An 18,757-nucleotide genomic window follows, 5' to 3' on the forward strand; every position below is an offset into this window, starting at 1 on the left:
CATGGATAAGTGAGAGTGTTCACGCATTATAGTCCGATTGCCTTGTTCGTTGGGCTGAGCGCCTCCCTCGAAGGACCCAAAAATGGGAAAAAGAGCGCTGAGGTTTATCCCCGAACACCCCAGCACTAGCGGCATGGGGGCAGAAGCCGACGACTCGCCATCTCTCAGAATTGACAAACAGCCGCATAGAAGGTAATATTTGAAATTCCAACAGCATTGCTTAGCGCATATAAACAAGTTTTCAGCGCACAGGACAAAATGAGCAAGTTTCACTCAAAAATTACATCCCTAGAACATTCATCCTCCACACGGCAGGCACCCTTCAGAACATCCTTATAGTAATTCTCGGGCTTGCGATGCTCTTTCCCCGGCGGTGGCCCGTCCTTCACCAGCTTCTCAGCATCCAGCTTGCCCCAGTGCACCTTAGCACGGGCAAGGGCCCTACGGGCACCTTTAATGCAGACGGAACGCTTGATGAGTTTGAGCCTTGGACAGGCCTCCACCAACCGCTGCACCAGCCCGAAATAGCTCCCAGGCAGAGCTCCTCCAGGCCACAGCCGAACAATTAGGCCCTTCATGGCCTGTTCGGCCACCTTGTGGAGCTCGACCAGTTGCTTCAGCTGGTCGCTCAGGGGCACGGGGTGTCCGGCCTCAGCATACTGAGGCCAGAACACCTTCTCTGTCGAGCTGCCCTCCTCGGCTCGATAGAATGCAGCGGCATCGGACACACTCCGGGGAAGATCTGGGAACGCTCCTGGAGAGCTCCGGATTCGGGTAAGTAACAAGTAACTCACGTTTATGTGTTTGCTTTGCATAAAGAATGCCTTACCCGCCGCTATCTTCTTCACCTCATCCAACTCCTGGAGGGTCTTCTGGGATTCGTCCTTGGCGGACTTGGCATTTTCAATAGCCACCGCGAGCTCGGACGCTCGCGTCTTTGAGTCAAGCTCCAAACTCTCATGTTTTTCCATGAGAGACTGGAGCTCTTGCTGCACCTTGCCAACCTTGGCCTCATACTTCTCCCGCTCGGTGCGCTCCGAGGCCGCCCTCTTCTTGGCCTCGACCAGCGCCTGCTTAAGGGTCGCCACTTCAGACGTGGCCCCTAAAATAGCCACAATAATCATGTCATTCTTTGCAATTGCACCTTTTTATATATATATTTAAAAACAAGATATTTCTTACCTTCATTGTCCTCGAGCTGCTTCTTGGCACGCCCGAGCTCTTGCTCAAACCGCTCGATGTTCTGCTTTAGCGTGTCCACTTCCGCAGTCAGTGCGGCGAACGCAAGCAGGGAAGTCTGCATATGCATATTGACTCATTTTTGTTAGACTCCTGCGAATTCTATTTGATCCTCTATTCGGCTTTTCTTCCCGAACGCCAAACAGAGCATCAGGGGCTACTGTCTATGCGGTACTATTATTTACACATTCTTTACTTACCTCAAAGCCTACCAAAAGGCTAGTACAAGCTTCAGTCAGTCCGCTCTTGGCGGACTGAACCTTCTGGACCACCGCACTCATAATAGTGCGGTGCTCCTCATCGATGGAGGCGCCTTGGAGCGCCTCCAACATATTGTCCGGCGCCTCCGGTTGGACGGGGGCCGCCGGCACGGTGGACTTGCTCCTCTTGGAAGGAGGTCCCCCGTCGGACTATGGAACCTTTAAAGGTTCCGGAGCGGTGTCCGGCCTAGAGCCGGACTTGGAGCCCTGAGGGGTTTCATCCCCTTTACTCCTGTCGTCCGGGAGGTCACCTTGCGACGCCTCCAGGACCACCTCCTCCCGGCTTGGAACCTGTTGGGACAACACTTCGGTGTCGTCCGTAGGGCGGGGGGAGGAAGCCGTCGGAAACGAGTTCACATCCGACGAGTCCAGTGAGCCGCTCGACGACGCGTCGAGCCAGTCTTTGGGTGGGCTGCATAAACATATTCGACGTAAGGGAAAGTTGTGCAATAAACGAATACTATGAATTACTCTGGTATCCGGATACTTACATTTTGCCAGGGGCTTGGCCCTGGGCTGCCACTCCTCTCCGCCGTCGGCGTCGGTGGAGTAGTCCGGAGGAAGGGTTTTCCCCTTCTTGGACCCTCCGGCCTCCCCAGAGAGGGCGGCCTTCCTTTTCTTCTCTCCTCCTGCTGGAGGGGGAGAGTTCTCCTCTTCTTCCTCCTCATCTTCACAGGAGGAATGCGCCTTGGAACCATCGGATGATGGATCTGACACCTCCTGGCGCCGGGCACTCTTTCGAGTCCTCCCGGCCTTTTTCGCGGCCTTCTTCTCTGGCACCACATAGGGTGCCGGAACCAGCAGCTTCTCCAAGCGAGTGTCCGCTGGGCCTTCGGGCAAAGGAGCCGGACAGTTGATCTGTCCGGACGTCACCTGCCAATCCTGTCAAAGGTAAGGGAGCTTAGATCCCGCATGGAGTCAAACTATGAAAAACTGATACCCTGTAAAAGGGAGAAAAACAGCTTACCGCGAGAGCGTGACGCTGCGTACTGAATCCGCGATCCTCGGTAGCGGATGCGGGAGCCTCGACGCCTTTGGAAAGCACCTTCCAGGCATCTTCGTACGTCGTGTCAAAGAGCCTGCTCAGAGTTTGGTGCCGCGCCGGGTCGAACTCCCTCAGGTTGAAAGCCTGTTGTTGACACGGGAGGATCAGGCGGATGAGCATAACCTGGACTACGTTGACAAGTTGGAGCTTCTTGTCCGCCAGGGTTTGGATGCATGTTTGGAGTCTGGTTAGCTCTCTTTTTTTTACCCCAAGACAGGCCCGTCTCCTTCCAGGAGGTGAGCAGCGTAGGGGGTCCGGATTGGAACTCGGGGGATGCGACCCATTCGGCGTCGCTCGGCTCGGTGATGTAAAACCACCCCGATTGCCACCCCTTCAGGGTCTCCACAAAGGAGCCCTCGAGCCATAGGACGTTGGCCATCTTGCCCACCATGGCGCCTCCGTACTCCGCCTGGTTGCCGCGCACCACCTTCAGCTTGACGTTGAAAGTCTTGAGCCATAGGCCGAAATGGGGGCGGATGCGGAGGAAGGCCTCGCACACGACGATAAACGCCGAGATGTTGACGACGAAGTTCGGGGCCAGATCGTGGAAATCCAGGCCGTAGTAGAACATGAGCCCCCGGACAAATGGGTGGAGAGGGAACCCCAGTCCGCGGAGGAAATGGGGAAGGAACACCACCCTCTCATGGGGCCTAGGGGTGGGGATGAGCTGCCCCTTTTTGGGGAGCCGGTACGCGATGTCGTTAGATAGGTATCCGACCTTCCTCAGCTTTTTGATATGTCCCTCCGTGATGGAGGAGACCATCCACTTGCCTCCCGCTCCGGACATGGCTGGAGGAGGTTGAGGTGGGGAGTGCGGACTTGGGCGCTGGAGCTCGAGTGCGCAAGAATGGATAGGCGAAGGAGGAAGAAGGCATAGGTGAAAAGGTGGATCCTTATCCCCTTATATGGGTGGACGCAACTACATGTCCCCACCAGCCTGGTAAAACTCGCTTATCTCCAAGCGCCGTAATCAATGGCGCGATTGGGTTACCTACGCCCGTATTGATGAGAATCCCGGGATAAGGGGACACGATCTCTGCTTTAAGAAGACATGCCAAGGAAATCGCCTCGCATAACGTGCTGAGGTGGGATAATGAAACGACTCGGATAAAGGCTTGGCCGTGGTGTGTCACGCTACGGAATACGTCAGCAGATTAGATTGGTGTAAATATTATTCTCTCTATGGCAATATGTGGAAACTTATTTTGCAGAGCTGGACACTATCATTGTGTTCAAAATCTTCTATGAAGTACTTGGAGGAGGAACCCGCCTTGCAATGCCGAAGACAATCTGCGCGCCGGACTCGTCGTCATTGAAGCCTGGTTCAGGGGTACTGAGGGAGTCCTGGATTAGGGGGGGTTCGAATATCCAGACTATACCTTCAGCCGGACTCCTGGACTATGAAGATATAAGATTGAAGACTTCGTCCCGTGTCCAGGAGGGACTTTCCTTGGCGTGGAAGGCAAGCTTGGCGATACGGATATGTAGATCTCCTACCATTGTAACCGACTCTATGTAACCCTAACCCTATCCGGTGTCTATATAAACCGGAGGGTTTTAGCCCGTAGGACAACATACACATCAACAATCATACCATAGGCTAGCTTCTAGGGTTTAGCCTCTTCGATCTCGTGGTAGATCTACTCTTGTACTACCCATATCATCAATATTAATCATGCAGGACGTAGGGTTTTACCTCCATCGAGAGGGCCCGAACCTGGGTAAAACTTCATGTCCCTTGCCTCCTGTTACCATCCGGCCTAGACGCACAGTTCGGGACCCCCTACCCGAGATCCGCCGGTTTGACACCGACAGTGGTTCCGGAGTCATTTACCTCCTCTAGTTGCAACTCTAACAGCAAAGTCATGCATATTATGATTCATTTCATCAAGTAATTCTCTGTAAGATTTAGCAACTTGTTCTAATTGAGTTACAACCATAGAAGCATGTTTTCCAACACCTCTAACATCATTTTAGATTCTAAATAACAAGTCACTCAAGCGAGCAAATCATATCATAATTATATTTCAATTGTTTCATAGCATTTGCATTGAAATGATCTTGTTTTCTAATGTAGTTTTCAAACTCATAAAGGCATTGACTAGGATGCATATTGTGAGGATTATCATTATCATTGAACTTCATAAGAGAATTTACCTCTACCACCTTAGGCATTGGTGGTGTATTAATCCCATGTATTTCTTCAATAGGAGGTAAAATTTTAACATCCTGAGCTTTAATACCTTTTTCCTTCATAGATTTCTTTGCCTCTTGCATATCTTTGGCACTAAGATATAATATACCCCTCTTCTTCGGAGTGGGTTTAGGCGGTGGTTCGGGAATTTTCCAATCATCATAAATTTTCAATATGTTATTCAATAATTCTTCATCTTGTCCAACAATTCGTTCCCTGAAAACACAACCAGCACAACTACCTAGGATGTCCCTAGAAGCATCAGTTAGTCCATTATAGAAGATATCAAGTATTTCATTTTTCTTAAGAGGATGATCAGGCAAAGCATTAAGTAACTGGCAAAGCCTCCCCCAAGCTTGTGGGAGACTCTCTTCTTTAGTTTGCACGAAGTTAAATATTTCCTGTAAGGCTGCTTGTTTCATATGAGCAGGAAAATATTTTTCAGAGAAGTAATAAATCATATCCTGGGGACTACGCACACAACCAGGAGCAAGAGTATTGTACCAAGCTTTAGCATCACCCTTTAACGAGAAAGGAAATAATTTGAGAATAAAGTAATAACGAATTTTCTCATCACGAGTAAAAATGGTGGCTATGCCATTCAACTTAGTAAGATGTGCCACAATAGTTTCAGTTTCATAACCATGGAAAGAATCAATTTCAACAAAAGTAATTAACTCGGGGTCGATAGAGAATTCATAATCCTTATCATCAATAAAGATAGGTGAAGTAGCAAACTTAGGATCACACTTCATTCTAGCATTCAGAGATTTTTCTTTATACTTGTGTAATAATTTCTCTAGATCATCTCTATCATTGCAAGCAAGAATATCTCTAGTTTCTTCTTCACTCATAACATAACCTTCCGGTACCTTAGGCAATTCATATCTAGGAAGGCTAGTTCTAGTAGGTGTTTCAGGAGATTTAGTTTCAAGATCATCATCAGATTCAACAACATCATGTTGTATAACTCTAGCAATTTGTTTATCAAGAAATCACCAAGTGGAACATCATCAAAATCAAGCAAGGTACTAGCATCATCATAAGCATCATTCATAGTAGAAGTAGCATCATCAATAACTTTCGATATATCAGAATTAATAGCATGTGGTGGTGTTGCAAGTTTATTCATAATAGAAGGTGAATTTAAAGCGGAACTGGATGGCAGTTCCTTACCTCCCCTCATCCTTGAGGGAAATATCTTAGTCTTAGGATCTTTCAGATTCTTCATAGTGATAATATGATAATAATCCCGTGTGACTCAACAAAGATAGCTATGCTCCCCGGCAACGGCGCCAGAAAAAGGTCTTGATAACCCACAAGTATAGGGGATCACAACAGTTTTCGAGGGTAGAGTATTCAACCAAAATTTATAGTTTCGACACAAGGGGAGCCAAAGAATATTTGAAGGTATTAGCAGCTGAGTTGTCAATTCAACCACACCTGGAGATTAATTATCTCCAGCAATGTGATCAGTAGCAAAGTAATTTGATAGTTTTGATAATAGTGACAACAGCAATAGTAACAGTGATAGCAGTAATTTTGTAGCAAGTGTAACAGTGATGGCAGCAGCGGTAACTTAGCAGTAAAAATAATGAAAAGTTCGTAGGCATTGGAACAGTGACTTGTTGGAGGATATTCATCATGAGACAATTATAACCTAGGGCGATACGACACTATCTCGGTTCATCGATATAATGTAGGCATATATTCCGCAAATAGTCATACATGCTTTATTAAAAGAACTTGCATGACATCTTTTGTCCTACCCTCCCGTGGCGGCGGGGTCCATATTGGAAACTAAGGGCATGTATAATGGTGGAATATGGCTACATATGCCCCATGACAAAAAGTAATTTGAGGCATCTATATTTATTTTTCCTCCCCAATGCAAGCTACCACTAGTGGGTCTCATTAAGAAATAGAAAATAAAGACTCTAGTACACATGCATCTCTACTTTTTACTCTAACCTTTTCAGCTTTTGTCACCGGACCACACTTTTTCTCTTCAAGCACCCGCCTCCTGGAGAGGATCCCGCTTCCCTATCCGATCCTACTTTACGTCATATCCGATCCTACATGGCATGCGAAGCATCACCTTGAGGCTATGCATTGTACATGCCCTAAGGGATATTAAGGCCTACTTTTAATAGAGAACCGGAACAAAGCATTAACACATAGTGAATACATGAACTCCTCAAACTACGGTCATCACCAGGAGTGGGCCCAGTTGTTGTCACTCCGGGGTTGCAGGATCATAACACCTAGTAGGTGACTGTAACTTGCAAGGCTGGATCTAGAACATGGATATAATGATGATAACATAAACGGTTCAGATCTGAAATGGCACCTGGGCCCAAAGTGACAAGCATTAAGCATGGCAAAGTCATAGCAACATCAATCTAAGAATATAGTGGATACTAGGGATCAAGCCCTAACAAAACTAACTCGATTACATGATGAATCTCATGCAACTCCTCACCGACTAGCGAGCCTACAAAGGAATTACTCACTCCCGGTGGGGAGAATCATGGAATTGGCGATGGAGAAGGGTTGGTGATGACGAAGAACGAAGATCCCCCTCTCCAGAGCCCCAAACGGACTCCAGATCTGCCGTCCCGAGGAAGAACATGGCTTGACGGCGGCTCCGTCTCGTGGATCACGATAATTCTTTCTCCCTGATTTTTTCTGGAAATATGTGATTTCATAGTATTAGGGGGGTCGTCTGTGGGGCCACTAGGTGGGTACAACCCACGTGGGCGCGCCAGGAGAGGGGGGCGCGCCTGGTGGGTTGTGCCCACCCAGGGCCCCCTCTCTGGTGGGTCTTGGCACCAGTAATTCTTATTATTGATATAAAAAATCCTCGCAAAGTTTCGTTCCATTCCGAGAACTTTTATTTCTACACAAAAACAACACCATGGTAGTTCTGCTGAAAACAGCGTCAGTCCGGGGTTAGTTTCATTCAAATCATGCAAATTAGAGTCCAAAACAAGAGGAAAAGTGTGCGAAAAAGTAGATACGTTGGAGACGTATCAATCCCATATGGCATCCGATCATGGTATTCTCTCCTCCTATCAACCCTCCTCTTCTTACACTGTTACTGTTGGTAATGGTGCCTCTCTTCCCATCTCACACATCATCACACACACATTACCTTCTCTCTCCAAACCCTTATATCTCAATAATATTCTTGTCGTTCCACACATCATCAAAAATCTACTTCCTATTCATAAACTTACCACAGATAATTTTGTTTCAATAGAATTTGACCCTTGGGGTTTTTCTGTGAAGGCACTTCCCACCAGGATCGAGATTCTTCAATGCAATAGCTTTGGCCCACTCTACCTCGTATGCCGTCCCACACCCGCCGAAGCACACATTATCACCACCACCATCGACCTTTGGCATCGCCGACTTGGACACCCCGGTCACCACACGATGAAGCGTCTTCAAAGTTCTCAACATATCTCCTACAATAATGGTGTGCCATCCCTTTGTCATGCTTGTCAACTTGGGCGACATGTTAGATTGCCGTTTCATCTATCTGTTTCTTTTACTAGTAAACCTTTTGCATTATTACACTGTGACCTTTAGACCTCTCCAGTTCCGAGTACGTCTGGCTTTGTCTATTACCTTATAGTTGTTGATGATTATACTCATTATTTCTGGACGTTCACACTACGCAAGAAATCTGATGCCCATGAAACTCTCCTCACCTTTCATGCTTATGCTTGCACTCAATTTGATCTCTGTATTCTAGCTCTCCAATGCGATAATGGACGTGAGTTTGACAACACTAAAATAGACATGTTCTGCACCTCCCATGATATTCTTCATCGTTTCTCCTGCCCATACACATCTCAGCAAAACGACAAGGCCGAATGAGCTATTCGCACAACCAACAATGTCATTCGTACCCTCCTAGTTCAAGCCTCTCTCCCTCCATCTTTTTGGGCCGAAGCACTACACACTGCTGCCTTTCTTATAAACATTCGTCCAACGTCCTCTAACAAATTTCTCACACCATATGAAAGCCTCCTTGGCTCCTCACCGCCATACGACTCCCTTCGTGTTTTTGGATGTCTCTGTTACCCTAACACCACATCTACCTCTCCCAACAAACTATCCCCCTGCTCCACCAAATGTATCTTTCTTGGTTATCCAACACGCCATAAAGGCTATCGTTGTCCTGATTTGAGCACACGACGAATCATCATCGCTCGCCACGTGGTCTTTGAAGAATCCTTTTTTCCTTATGCACCAGCCACAACTCCTTCTCCACCATGTTGCACTGAAATTTTTGACCCGCCTGAACATATACTTCCGCTTGTTGAACCCGTTGTGCATGCCCCTGTTACATCGTCTAAGCATGCACCTGCGATGCATGCGCCCACCAGCCCCCCATTGACACCTCCTCACTCCAACACATCTCCTCCACCACCAATAGCCAACACACTCCTCTCACCACCCTTGGGTATCTCCTCCTCTCACAAGATGCAGCCCACCCCGCCCGGCTCACCATCCCCTACTCCCGTTCCACCACCCAATCTTATACATCACACCCGCTCTACTACCGGCCGGCTTCCTCCACCCATCGACCGGCTTAACCTTTCTGCTATTGCATCTTCTCCTATCCCACACAACTATCTTACAGCCTTGCGTGATACTAACTAGCGTCACGTGATGCAAGAAGAATTTGATGCTCTCACACTCAATCAAACACGGACAATTGTCCCTGCTCCTCCCGGTGCGAACATTGTGAGCCATAAATGGATTTTTCGTCACAAATATCATGCCGATGGCTCTCTCGCTCGTCACAAAGCTCGTTGGGTGGATCGTGGCTTTTCTCAACAACCAGATGTTGATTTTGATAAACCTTCATCCCTGTTGTCAAACTCGCAACTATCAGCATTGTCCTCTCTCTTTCTATTTCTCAATCCTTGGCAATCCATCAGCTAGATGTTAAAAATGCCTTCCTCCATGGTCATCTTGATGAAGTTGTTTATAGCCAACAACCCTCTGGCTTCATCGATCCACATCACCCTAGCTACTCATGTGTGTCGTCTCCTTAAATCCCTATATGGTATCAAACAAGCTCCACGTGCTTGGTTTCAATGCTTTGCCTCCTTTGCGCGATCCATTGGGTTCGTTGAATCCAAATCTGATGCATCTGTTTTCATCTTTCACCAAGGCACCAACTTGGGTAATTCCTTCGTGTATTACCTTGTGTCGAGAAGACCAAATTGCCCATAAAGTTGCAGCCAGGTGGACGAACTCATGGTGCGGTAGCTTCTCCATTAGAGTGAAGATCCACTATTTCGCATTCGGCTTAGGGGTGGCTATCATGTTATCTACTTATCACCATTATCCAGTGCCCACACAAATCTTGACATCGAGCATTCGACGAGTGAGTGCCTCCACGAGTCCATTGAACCACAAATTCCGCAAGAACTATTTGTGGCCATGTTGTGATGTGCCCGAACATCTTCTGTTTGCAACGAGTTCTTGGATAAACTCCACAAGAACATACATATTTTTGCTGGTACTTGTGTTTTCCAAAGAGATTTCCAGCATCCTTCCTCCTTGCGTGAGCTAGAAGACCCCGAGGTACCCTCGAGCCATGCCCCCAGGCATTGACGTGTAACCACTAGCATCCTGTAAGCAGAATGAACCGAGAAGGTGCCATCCTGTTCGAAGTTCCATACACAGAGGTCGTCTATGTTTCTTGTGCACGAAGGAATTGCCATGATCGATGTTGTATCTATAGGTAGAAACGTTTCTTATATCTTCTGGCGATTCCAAGTAGCTGATGTTGCATCAATAAAATCGGTCGCAAGCCAAGGTGGGTTCAATAACTTGTTGCCGTAGGGATGCATCATCTCGTCTCTAGGGATCCAGTTATCCATCCACACATCCCTGGAGACACCATTGCCAATGCGTTTTATGAGACCCTGTTTTAGCACTTACAATCCCTCCATAATTGTTCGCCATATTTGACCGTGGTGAGACCCGACATTTGCATGCAGAGCTAACAGCAGCCAGCAGCACGGGCTTTATGAAGTTGTGAAGGCCAATTTCTAGCAGTAAAGGTGTGCAAGACAATAGGCCTGTGACCTACCTTTGGGCTGTGGTGAAGTGCTACGAAAATTGGGTGCCCCTCGGAGTTGGAGGCCCTGTGCAGCCGCACATGCTGCACTCCCCTGGGCCCGGGCCTGGCATATCTACTCCAACATGGTCGGGTCCAAGGTATGGATGATATACATGTGTTTTAGCCATGTGCCCTATCTTCCGTATGTACATACACGGCTTCCGACCAGTGCATGCAAGCTTCACCAATGGCACACATACGGTGTCGTGCACCACAAACCACACACATCAACAGCTCCAGGCTCCCGCTTTCAGGCCAACATCGGGGCCTAGGGACATGAGTGAATTGCACGTTGGTACCATAATTACGGCTAGGGTAATGAATTGGTACCATTTTATGTTTTTTTCCAGCTCAGTACCAAGTCAGAGGCACAGGGCAACAAATCGAACTTTTTCGCGTTTAAACGTGTTTGGATAGCAAAATGACCAGTACAAATTCATTACCCTAGCTCCAGTTGTGGTACCAACGTACAATGAACTCATGGACATGCCAAACAGCAACGTGGAGTGACTCCCACGGTTAATGGACTCCCCGCACAACTTGGATCATGGCAGGGTGAACTTATCCACGAGCAATGCTACACGCACAGGCAAATAATTACGAATTTAACGGGGAGCTCACGCCCCCTGAAATTAAAAAGGGAGGGGCGGAGATTAGTTAAAGAAGTAAACCCCCGATAAAACCTCTTGTTCATTTAGTTTTTTTCTTCTCCACGCACGACAACGAGCACTGCACCGACACACGTCTACATTGGCCTAGTGCATCGAGAACATCTGCATCAACATCTCCACGGAGCCAAACTATCTCCATCAAGTTTTACTGCCACGTCCCGTTGACAAAAAATAATCTTCATCGAGTACATGGATCTATGAGAAGCGACCCTAGCATGCACCATCCACACGCCAAGCTGGTGTAGAAAGAGATATATTTTTTTCATCAACTTCTCCAGTCTGAAAGGACATCGACACTTCGTTGCCGGGAGGGATGCCTTGAAGCGACGCATCATCATTTACAGGCTGCTGCAATGCCTTAGCCAACACTTCATCGCCAAGGTCTTCATCGATATCTTCGTTAACATACCGCCGCCGCCACATCCAGAAGATGGACATCTCTAGCATCCTCTAACAATATAACTGCAAGATGCATCCACGCCGATGGCATCGACCGTCTCATCTACGATGGCATCACTGCATTGACACAATGTCACTATTGACGATCCCTTTTACTGCGCGCGCGCGGGGGGGGGGGGGAGGTTTAGAACGGAGACATGTAAGGCACCCGAAGGAGACATGGTTACCGCCCTAGGTGCCGACCCATCAGAAACGCAGGTGATTGATGGCGAAGCCGAGAAGACAATGGCGTGCAAAACTTCAAATTCAGTCGCAATTGTTCGCTTCACGGCTTCACAATTGAGTTGGAATTTTAGAGAGAAAGATATAGAATTGGTTTGAGCAACCGTCTTGTACTCCAATTCTCTCTCCTCCATTGTACTTGGTTTTTTTGTTGTTGCAAAAATTGTCCTCTATAGTATATATACCTCTGTGAGGATCAGGTCAAAACAACCAAACAACATAGAAAAATTGTAGCCATCCAAGTATTTTCTACAGTTTGTAGTATGCAAACTAGGTAGAGTAAGATATTAGTTTTTTCTTCCGGATTTATGTTGTGTGTTTACAAAATTAGGGTGACATATTAGCCATTTTTATGAATAACATTTGTATGACATATGTATAACTCCTAGTTTAATACTCCCTCTATAACTTTTTGTAAAATGTTTTTAGAGTCCATGATAGTGTCAAAAAGCTTCATATATTTTGATATTGAGGGAGTATCTAGGAAGCCTGAGGGTGGAAAGCTCTGACCAAGGAGTAGGGGAGCATCACATTCAGTCCGCTCTTACATCACATCACATTCACTCTGTCACTCATACAACAGGGGAGCATATCATATCTATAGAGATGACACAACCGACCTAACAAGTACCCATTTTTGCTCACGCTTACCGTTCATGGTGTTTAGGAGCTCCAACATTATTGCATGCTTATTTCATGTTTCTACTTCTGGAAAGAACAGTTGTAATGATATAGACACTTACAATTTTCTGATGTGCTAAAGGGAATGAAAGCACCACACCGCTTGCTTGAAGGGAAGAAAGGCACTCAGCACAGTTTTTGAGCACTATGCTTCTTGAAAGGTATGCGGAAGCGCGACCTACCATCTTTGCTTCCTCTTACTCAGCTGTCAACGCGCCACCTAATGCACGCATGCCTGCTTTCGCGCCCAGGTCCAGCGCATAAATACAAGCGTACGCACCCAGCACGCACTACAGCCAAATACACACACGCGTCACAGCAGCGAAACACCAACTACTCAATAGAAAAACCATGGCCTCTGCCGCGCCCTTCTTCGTCCTCCTCGCCCTGGCCACCATGCAGCCGCAGACCGCGTCGTCTGAGAAGGAGACGCACCTCAAGGTGTATTGGCATGACGTGCTGAGCGGACCGGACCCGACGGCGGTGCGGGTAGCGCGCGCGGCCACGACTAACACCTCCAAGGCAGCCTTCGGCCTCGTGAGTGTCATCGACGACCCGCTCACCGAGGGCCCCGGCCTCAACTCGTCCAGGCTCATGGGCCGCGCCCAGGGCACCTACATCGCCGCCGGCAAGGACCAGGTCGCGCTGCTCGTGAACATGAACTTCGTCTTCACGGCCAGAAAGTACAACGGCAGCAGCGTCGTCATTATGGGTCGCAACGCTGTGTTCAACAAGGTCCGTGAGATCGCTGTCATCGGTGGTACAGGCATTTTCAGGTGGGCCCGCGGGTACGCGCAGGCCAGGACGCACACCTTGGACCTCAAGACCGGCGACGCCGCCGTCGAGTACAACGTATTCATCAGGCACTAGTCTCCGACCGCGGTCAAATTTTATGAGGACTTTTGTATACTCAAGCTACAAGAATAAATTTACTTATATGCGTTATTTTCAGAAAACTTTTCTCGTGATTCGTGTGGTGTCAGTTATATGGATGGTATTGCTGCTTATTTATTTAGAGCATCTACAGTCCGACTTAATAAATCTGGTCCTAAACATCCGCGGACGCGTTATTTATACTCATCATTTTTTTATATGTCTGATCATTTACATGTGATTGGTAAGGGACTGTCTAGGGGCCAGATGACTGAATTTAGATTTTAGGTCAGTCACTTTTTTCTTATATGCACGTACGGAGATATGATTAACTGACGACTGAGCGGTCAAGCACGCAAGCTAATTGGTAACTGGACCAGCGCATCTATCCTCGATGGCACTAGCACCTGCACCTGCTGCACCAAAGCATGCGCCACCTCATATATGCAAGGTAGTAGCACACATATGCATACACGGACGATCCCGGCATCTCAATTACTTTGTAGTAAAATCTGGAAACAGACTTTCGCCATGCTTTATATATATAACAACAACTGGACAGAGTATATGGCCAAATGATACAATGCTGATCTCAGAATACCCGGACCACGCCAGACCCATGCGATGCGACTGCGCTACCGAAAGAGAATATAGGTAGGACCAGATATAACGCCACGCTGCGCACTAAACACCTAATAAGCTCCATGACAACACCCCAAGACTGAGAACGGCACAAAACATTGGCGTTGCCAAGTCCAGACGAACAAAGGTTTCACCCGGAACCCAGCCACAGAGAGGAGCACCACGACAACGTCTTCAAGAAGAGAGCGGTGCCCGAGAGCGTCTCTGTCGTTGGCACCAGGATGCTAAGCTTTCGCTTGGCTGCTCCCCCGTGCCACCACGAGGCTTCCAGGACGAGCGCTACGAGATCGTCCCTCCAGATCCAGATCGAGGCAACGCCATCGCTAGAGACAGATAGCGCACCTGAGCTACCCGCCGCTCCTCGTCTTGTCACCCGCACGACCAAGAGGGAGAGCACACCACTTCCACAATGGAGCCCGCCGGAGAGCCAACCACGCAGACCACCTCCGTGGTCGCCGCCCGGCATCCATGTCTGATACACTGCCACCCGTCCACATCACGGAGCAACCACCCTGGTAGGAGGAGTAAAAGACAACACCTTTCAATCCTAGCCCGGCATCAGCAACGGAGTCTGCTGGGCCTTCAGCCAATCTCAGTGGACCAGGGGAGACACAATTACGTGTCTACCAACGACCGTCGCCGAGCATGCTAGCACAATGCCATGTATGGGTTCTTCGGCACCGAGCTACCTGATAGAGTAATGGGGTCTCGACCACCACCTACGACCCCCGTACCCGCGAGCACAACCTGGGCCAAGCCCAATCCCACCTACCCGATGGAACCATACCGATCCGCCTTGGGTCCAAATCAGGCCCACCCGAGTGCGGGCCCTAGGCCCAAGCCACCGCCGCCGCGTGTGCGGCAAGCTCGGTCTTGTCGCTGATGCCCGCATAGTCCCACGCGTCACCGGCTTGGTCCCAGGAGAAGGGAGACCACCACCATCGCCCGGCGCCGCCTACCCAAGCCCAGCCGCCAGATCAGCGGAGCCTGAGCTCCATAGACCAGCTCCACCTCCCCGGTCGCCAGCCGCCGGCCAACCCAACAGAGGGATCAGCGCTGCCACGGATGACCACCGCCGCACCATAACAACGGCGCCCGTCCACAGCCTTTGTCACTCGTAGCCGGCATTGTCAGGCAGCCTGATCTGGCCGCGCTACACCAGCCCCGTCTGCAGCCCTGGCCGCCCAGTACGCCCCGTCTCTATGATGCCCATCGCACAGCCAGTACCTGTCGTTGCTGCACAACTCCGGCGCACCTCCACGCCTCAGCTCCTGCCGCCAGCGCCGCACCCCAGCCCGGCTGCACCACCCCGCGTCAGGCTCTCGCGCGAGAGGACAAGAGGTGCCCGCCGCCGCTGCCGCCAGCCGCACTTCGCCCGATTACGCCCCCTAGCGGTGGCGAGGGAGGGAGGAGATGAGGAGGGGGCCCCGGCAGCGGCAGCCAGAGTGGGAACAAAAAGGTTCACCAGGAAATCCTTTCTAGTAACATCTTCCACCGTATGTTATAAAATTGAATTAAGAAAGGCTATGTAGCTCAAAAGTTAGCAAACATTTAGGGCATTGAAGATTCAACATCATACACATTACTTAATAAAGCATTTTGCGGCTCGATTTATGCATATGACAAACTTTAAAAACCTTGCTAAGCTAGCTAGCCAGATGATGTATGTAGCTTACTAGACACACTCGGCACGTACTACTGGGTGGACTTGATGATACATCCATCTTTTTGTCCCCTGGACTAGAGAGTGGAAATAATAGGGGTATTTGTAGTACCCTTAAAGAAGAAATATAATAAAATAAACACTAAAAACATCAAAAGAAAATAAAGTTCTCTAAAGAAGAATGAATTTGTGGCATTGATATTACCATTTAATAAGAAGAAGGAATCTAAAACAAACAATGTCAAAATTTACACACAATTTACATAGAAATTGCGATTTTTTATAATATGCAAGAACAAGCATATAACATTGGAGTTTTCAAAAAATGGGAAGTTTTCTAAGATGGAATGAATTACTGGCATTGATATTACTATTAAACAGAATAAATAAAATGGAACAAACACTAAAACAAAACCAAAATAATGAAGTTTTTGTAAGAATGAATTAGTGGCTTTGGTGTTACACTTTAAAAGGAAAGAAAATGAAACAGAAACTAAAACGAAATCATAATAATGAAGTTTTCTAAGAAGGAAAGAAAAGAATCAAAAACTGAAACAAAATCAAAATAATGAAGTATTTCTAAGAAATAATGAATTAGTGCCTTTGTTATTACCCATTAAGAAGAAAGAAAATGGAATAGACACAAAAAAACGGTTTTCAAAATTATGCAAGAATAAACATATAATAGTGGAATATTCACAAAAACAATTCCTAAGAAGGAATGAATTAGTGGAACTGGTTTTACCCTTGGAGAAGACAGAAAATGAAATAATAACTAAAAATGTAAAATAAGAATAAGGAATTAGTAGCAATATATCAGTATATTACTTTTATAAAGAAGAAAGATAACAAAAAAATTGAAATCTCCTTGCACACAACACCGCTCTAAGATTGCACTTTATGTAGTATGCAACAATAATAATATATTCCTGTAATTTTCGCGCATAGCATAGTATTTATGTGTATACATTTACACTCACCAAACAGCAAAAAATACCCATAAAAGAAAAATGAAAACCAACTAACAAAGCAAACCAAAAAACAAAAGCAAAAAGACATAAAAACAGAAAAAGGGGAAAATCATAAAATTGGACCGCGCAGTTACTGGTCTTCGGCCCAGTAGCAAATCCGCTGGCCTAGATATGGGGCCACTCTATAAAAACCCAGCCCAGCACAACAAGTAGCACACTGGAAAAAAGGCAGCATAAATTTCAGAGAAAATCAACGGCCAATAAATTTCAGAAAAAAGCCAGCCAACTATGCGAAGGAGGATGAACAACTCCAGGAACCTGCGCTGGGCAGAGTTGGATTGGATTTAGCAAGGGTCTGAAGAGCACCACCTGTGTCGGGGAAGGTAGCTTGCAATGGATGACTGATAGGGTAATTTGTTTTCGAGAAGGAAAAGTCCAAAACGAACCTTGAATTGGTAGATGAAAGATAAATTCAACCTTGAACTTTGTATCCCGAAATTGGCGCTCTGAACTTCTCAATCCTGGTTTATTTTGGACCCTAGACCAATTTGGGGCACCGGGAATATAACAATCCCCGGCCGGATAAGGTACAACTCTCACTGATGAGTATTTGGGCTGGCTTACTACTTGCGTTTTCGAAAAATGAAAAAATGTTTGTGGTTTAAAATTGTGTATTTTTTTAAATCTTCGTCCTTTCAATCATAAAAAATCGTGCATTTCAAAAAGTGTTCCTGTTTTTGATTTTCTGTCACAAATTAAAACAATTAGTAATTTCGAAAATTGTTAAGAAGTTAAAAAAATAGAGCGCAAATATTTTGCGACATCGTGAGCAAAAACTTTAAAGGATAAGGTTTTTTCAATCTTGAACTGTTTTTCAAATTTTGAACATTTCAAAACATGAACATTTTCTGAAAGAAGAAGAAAAACCTAGGAGGAACCATAGCAAACATTTTTCGAAAAACTAGGAGGTACTGTAGCAGAAAATATTGAAGACATGCTGGCCTGAACAATTTTTTGTACGGCAAACATTGTCTAAAAATTCTGAATAGCTTTTCAAAAAATTGATTGTATTAAAACACAATCAATTATTAAAACACAATCAATTTTTAAAAAGCGAACACTATTTTGGACATAAATATTTTAAAATAAAAACAGGTACAAATTATGAAACCTGAACAATTTTTTTAAAATTTTTATACAAAGTAAAAAGATTATTGTCATTAAGTAAATGTAAAATATGTATTTTGCAAAATGTTGTTGTGTCACATTGTTCAAAAAATGTTTTTGGAATTTCTTAAATTATTTGCTTTTAAAAAATATTCTGTGTTTCAAACTGTTCACATTTTTTTCAATAAATGTTTCGTAATTTTTCAAAAAACAAATCATATATGAACAATACTCTCGTTTCTTATAAGGAATGTGCTATGTCAGATCAATTGCATCCTTCAGCTGCGTTGGCTTGGTGCGGCCACCACTAGCCCGAGGTTCAAATCATGTCATGCACATTACGTACTGCTAGTATTTTTTATCGTTCCTGATACAAGACAAGTGGGTTCGTAGAAAACGGAAAAGAAAAAACAGAACAGAGCGAGCGCCAAGCAACTGGGTTGATGGGCTGGCCTTATTTTTCCTAGTATCCAGCCAGTCAGTCAAGTATCTTTTTCTCAAAAAAAAAAAAAACAAGCCAGT

General features: G+C 46.5%; 1 protein-coding gene across 1 annotated transcript in view; it reads left to right on the plus strand.

Annotated features, from left to right (window-relative positions):
* LOC125547252 (dirigent protein 19-like) overlaps window positions 1-13,974 on the plus strand; it is a 16,074-nt gene extending 2,100 nt beyond the window's left edge. Inside the window, exon 2 of the mRNA XM_048711203.1 lies at window positions 13,191-13,974. Coding sequence (XP_048567160.1) covers window positions 13,191-13,789 — 599 coding nt within the window. The 3' untranslated portion in view covers window positions 13,790-13,974. The remainder of the gene's footprint in view (window positions 1-13,190) is intronic.
* Window positions 13,975-18,757: the final 4,783 nt, after the last annotated feature.

Source organism: Triticum urartu, chromosome 3 (assembly GCF_003073215.2).
Source record: "Triticum urartu cultivar G1812 chromosome 3, Tu2.1, whole genome shotgun sequence".
NCBI lineage: Eukaryota > Viridiplantae > Streptophyta > Magnoliopsida > Poales > Poaceae > Triticum > Triticum urartu.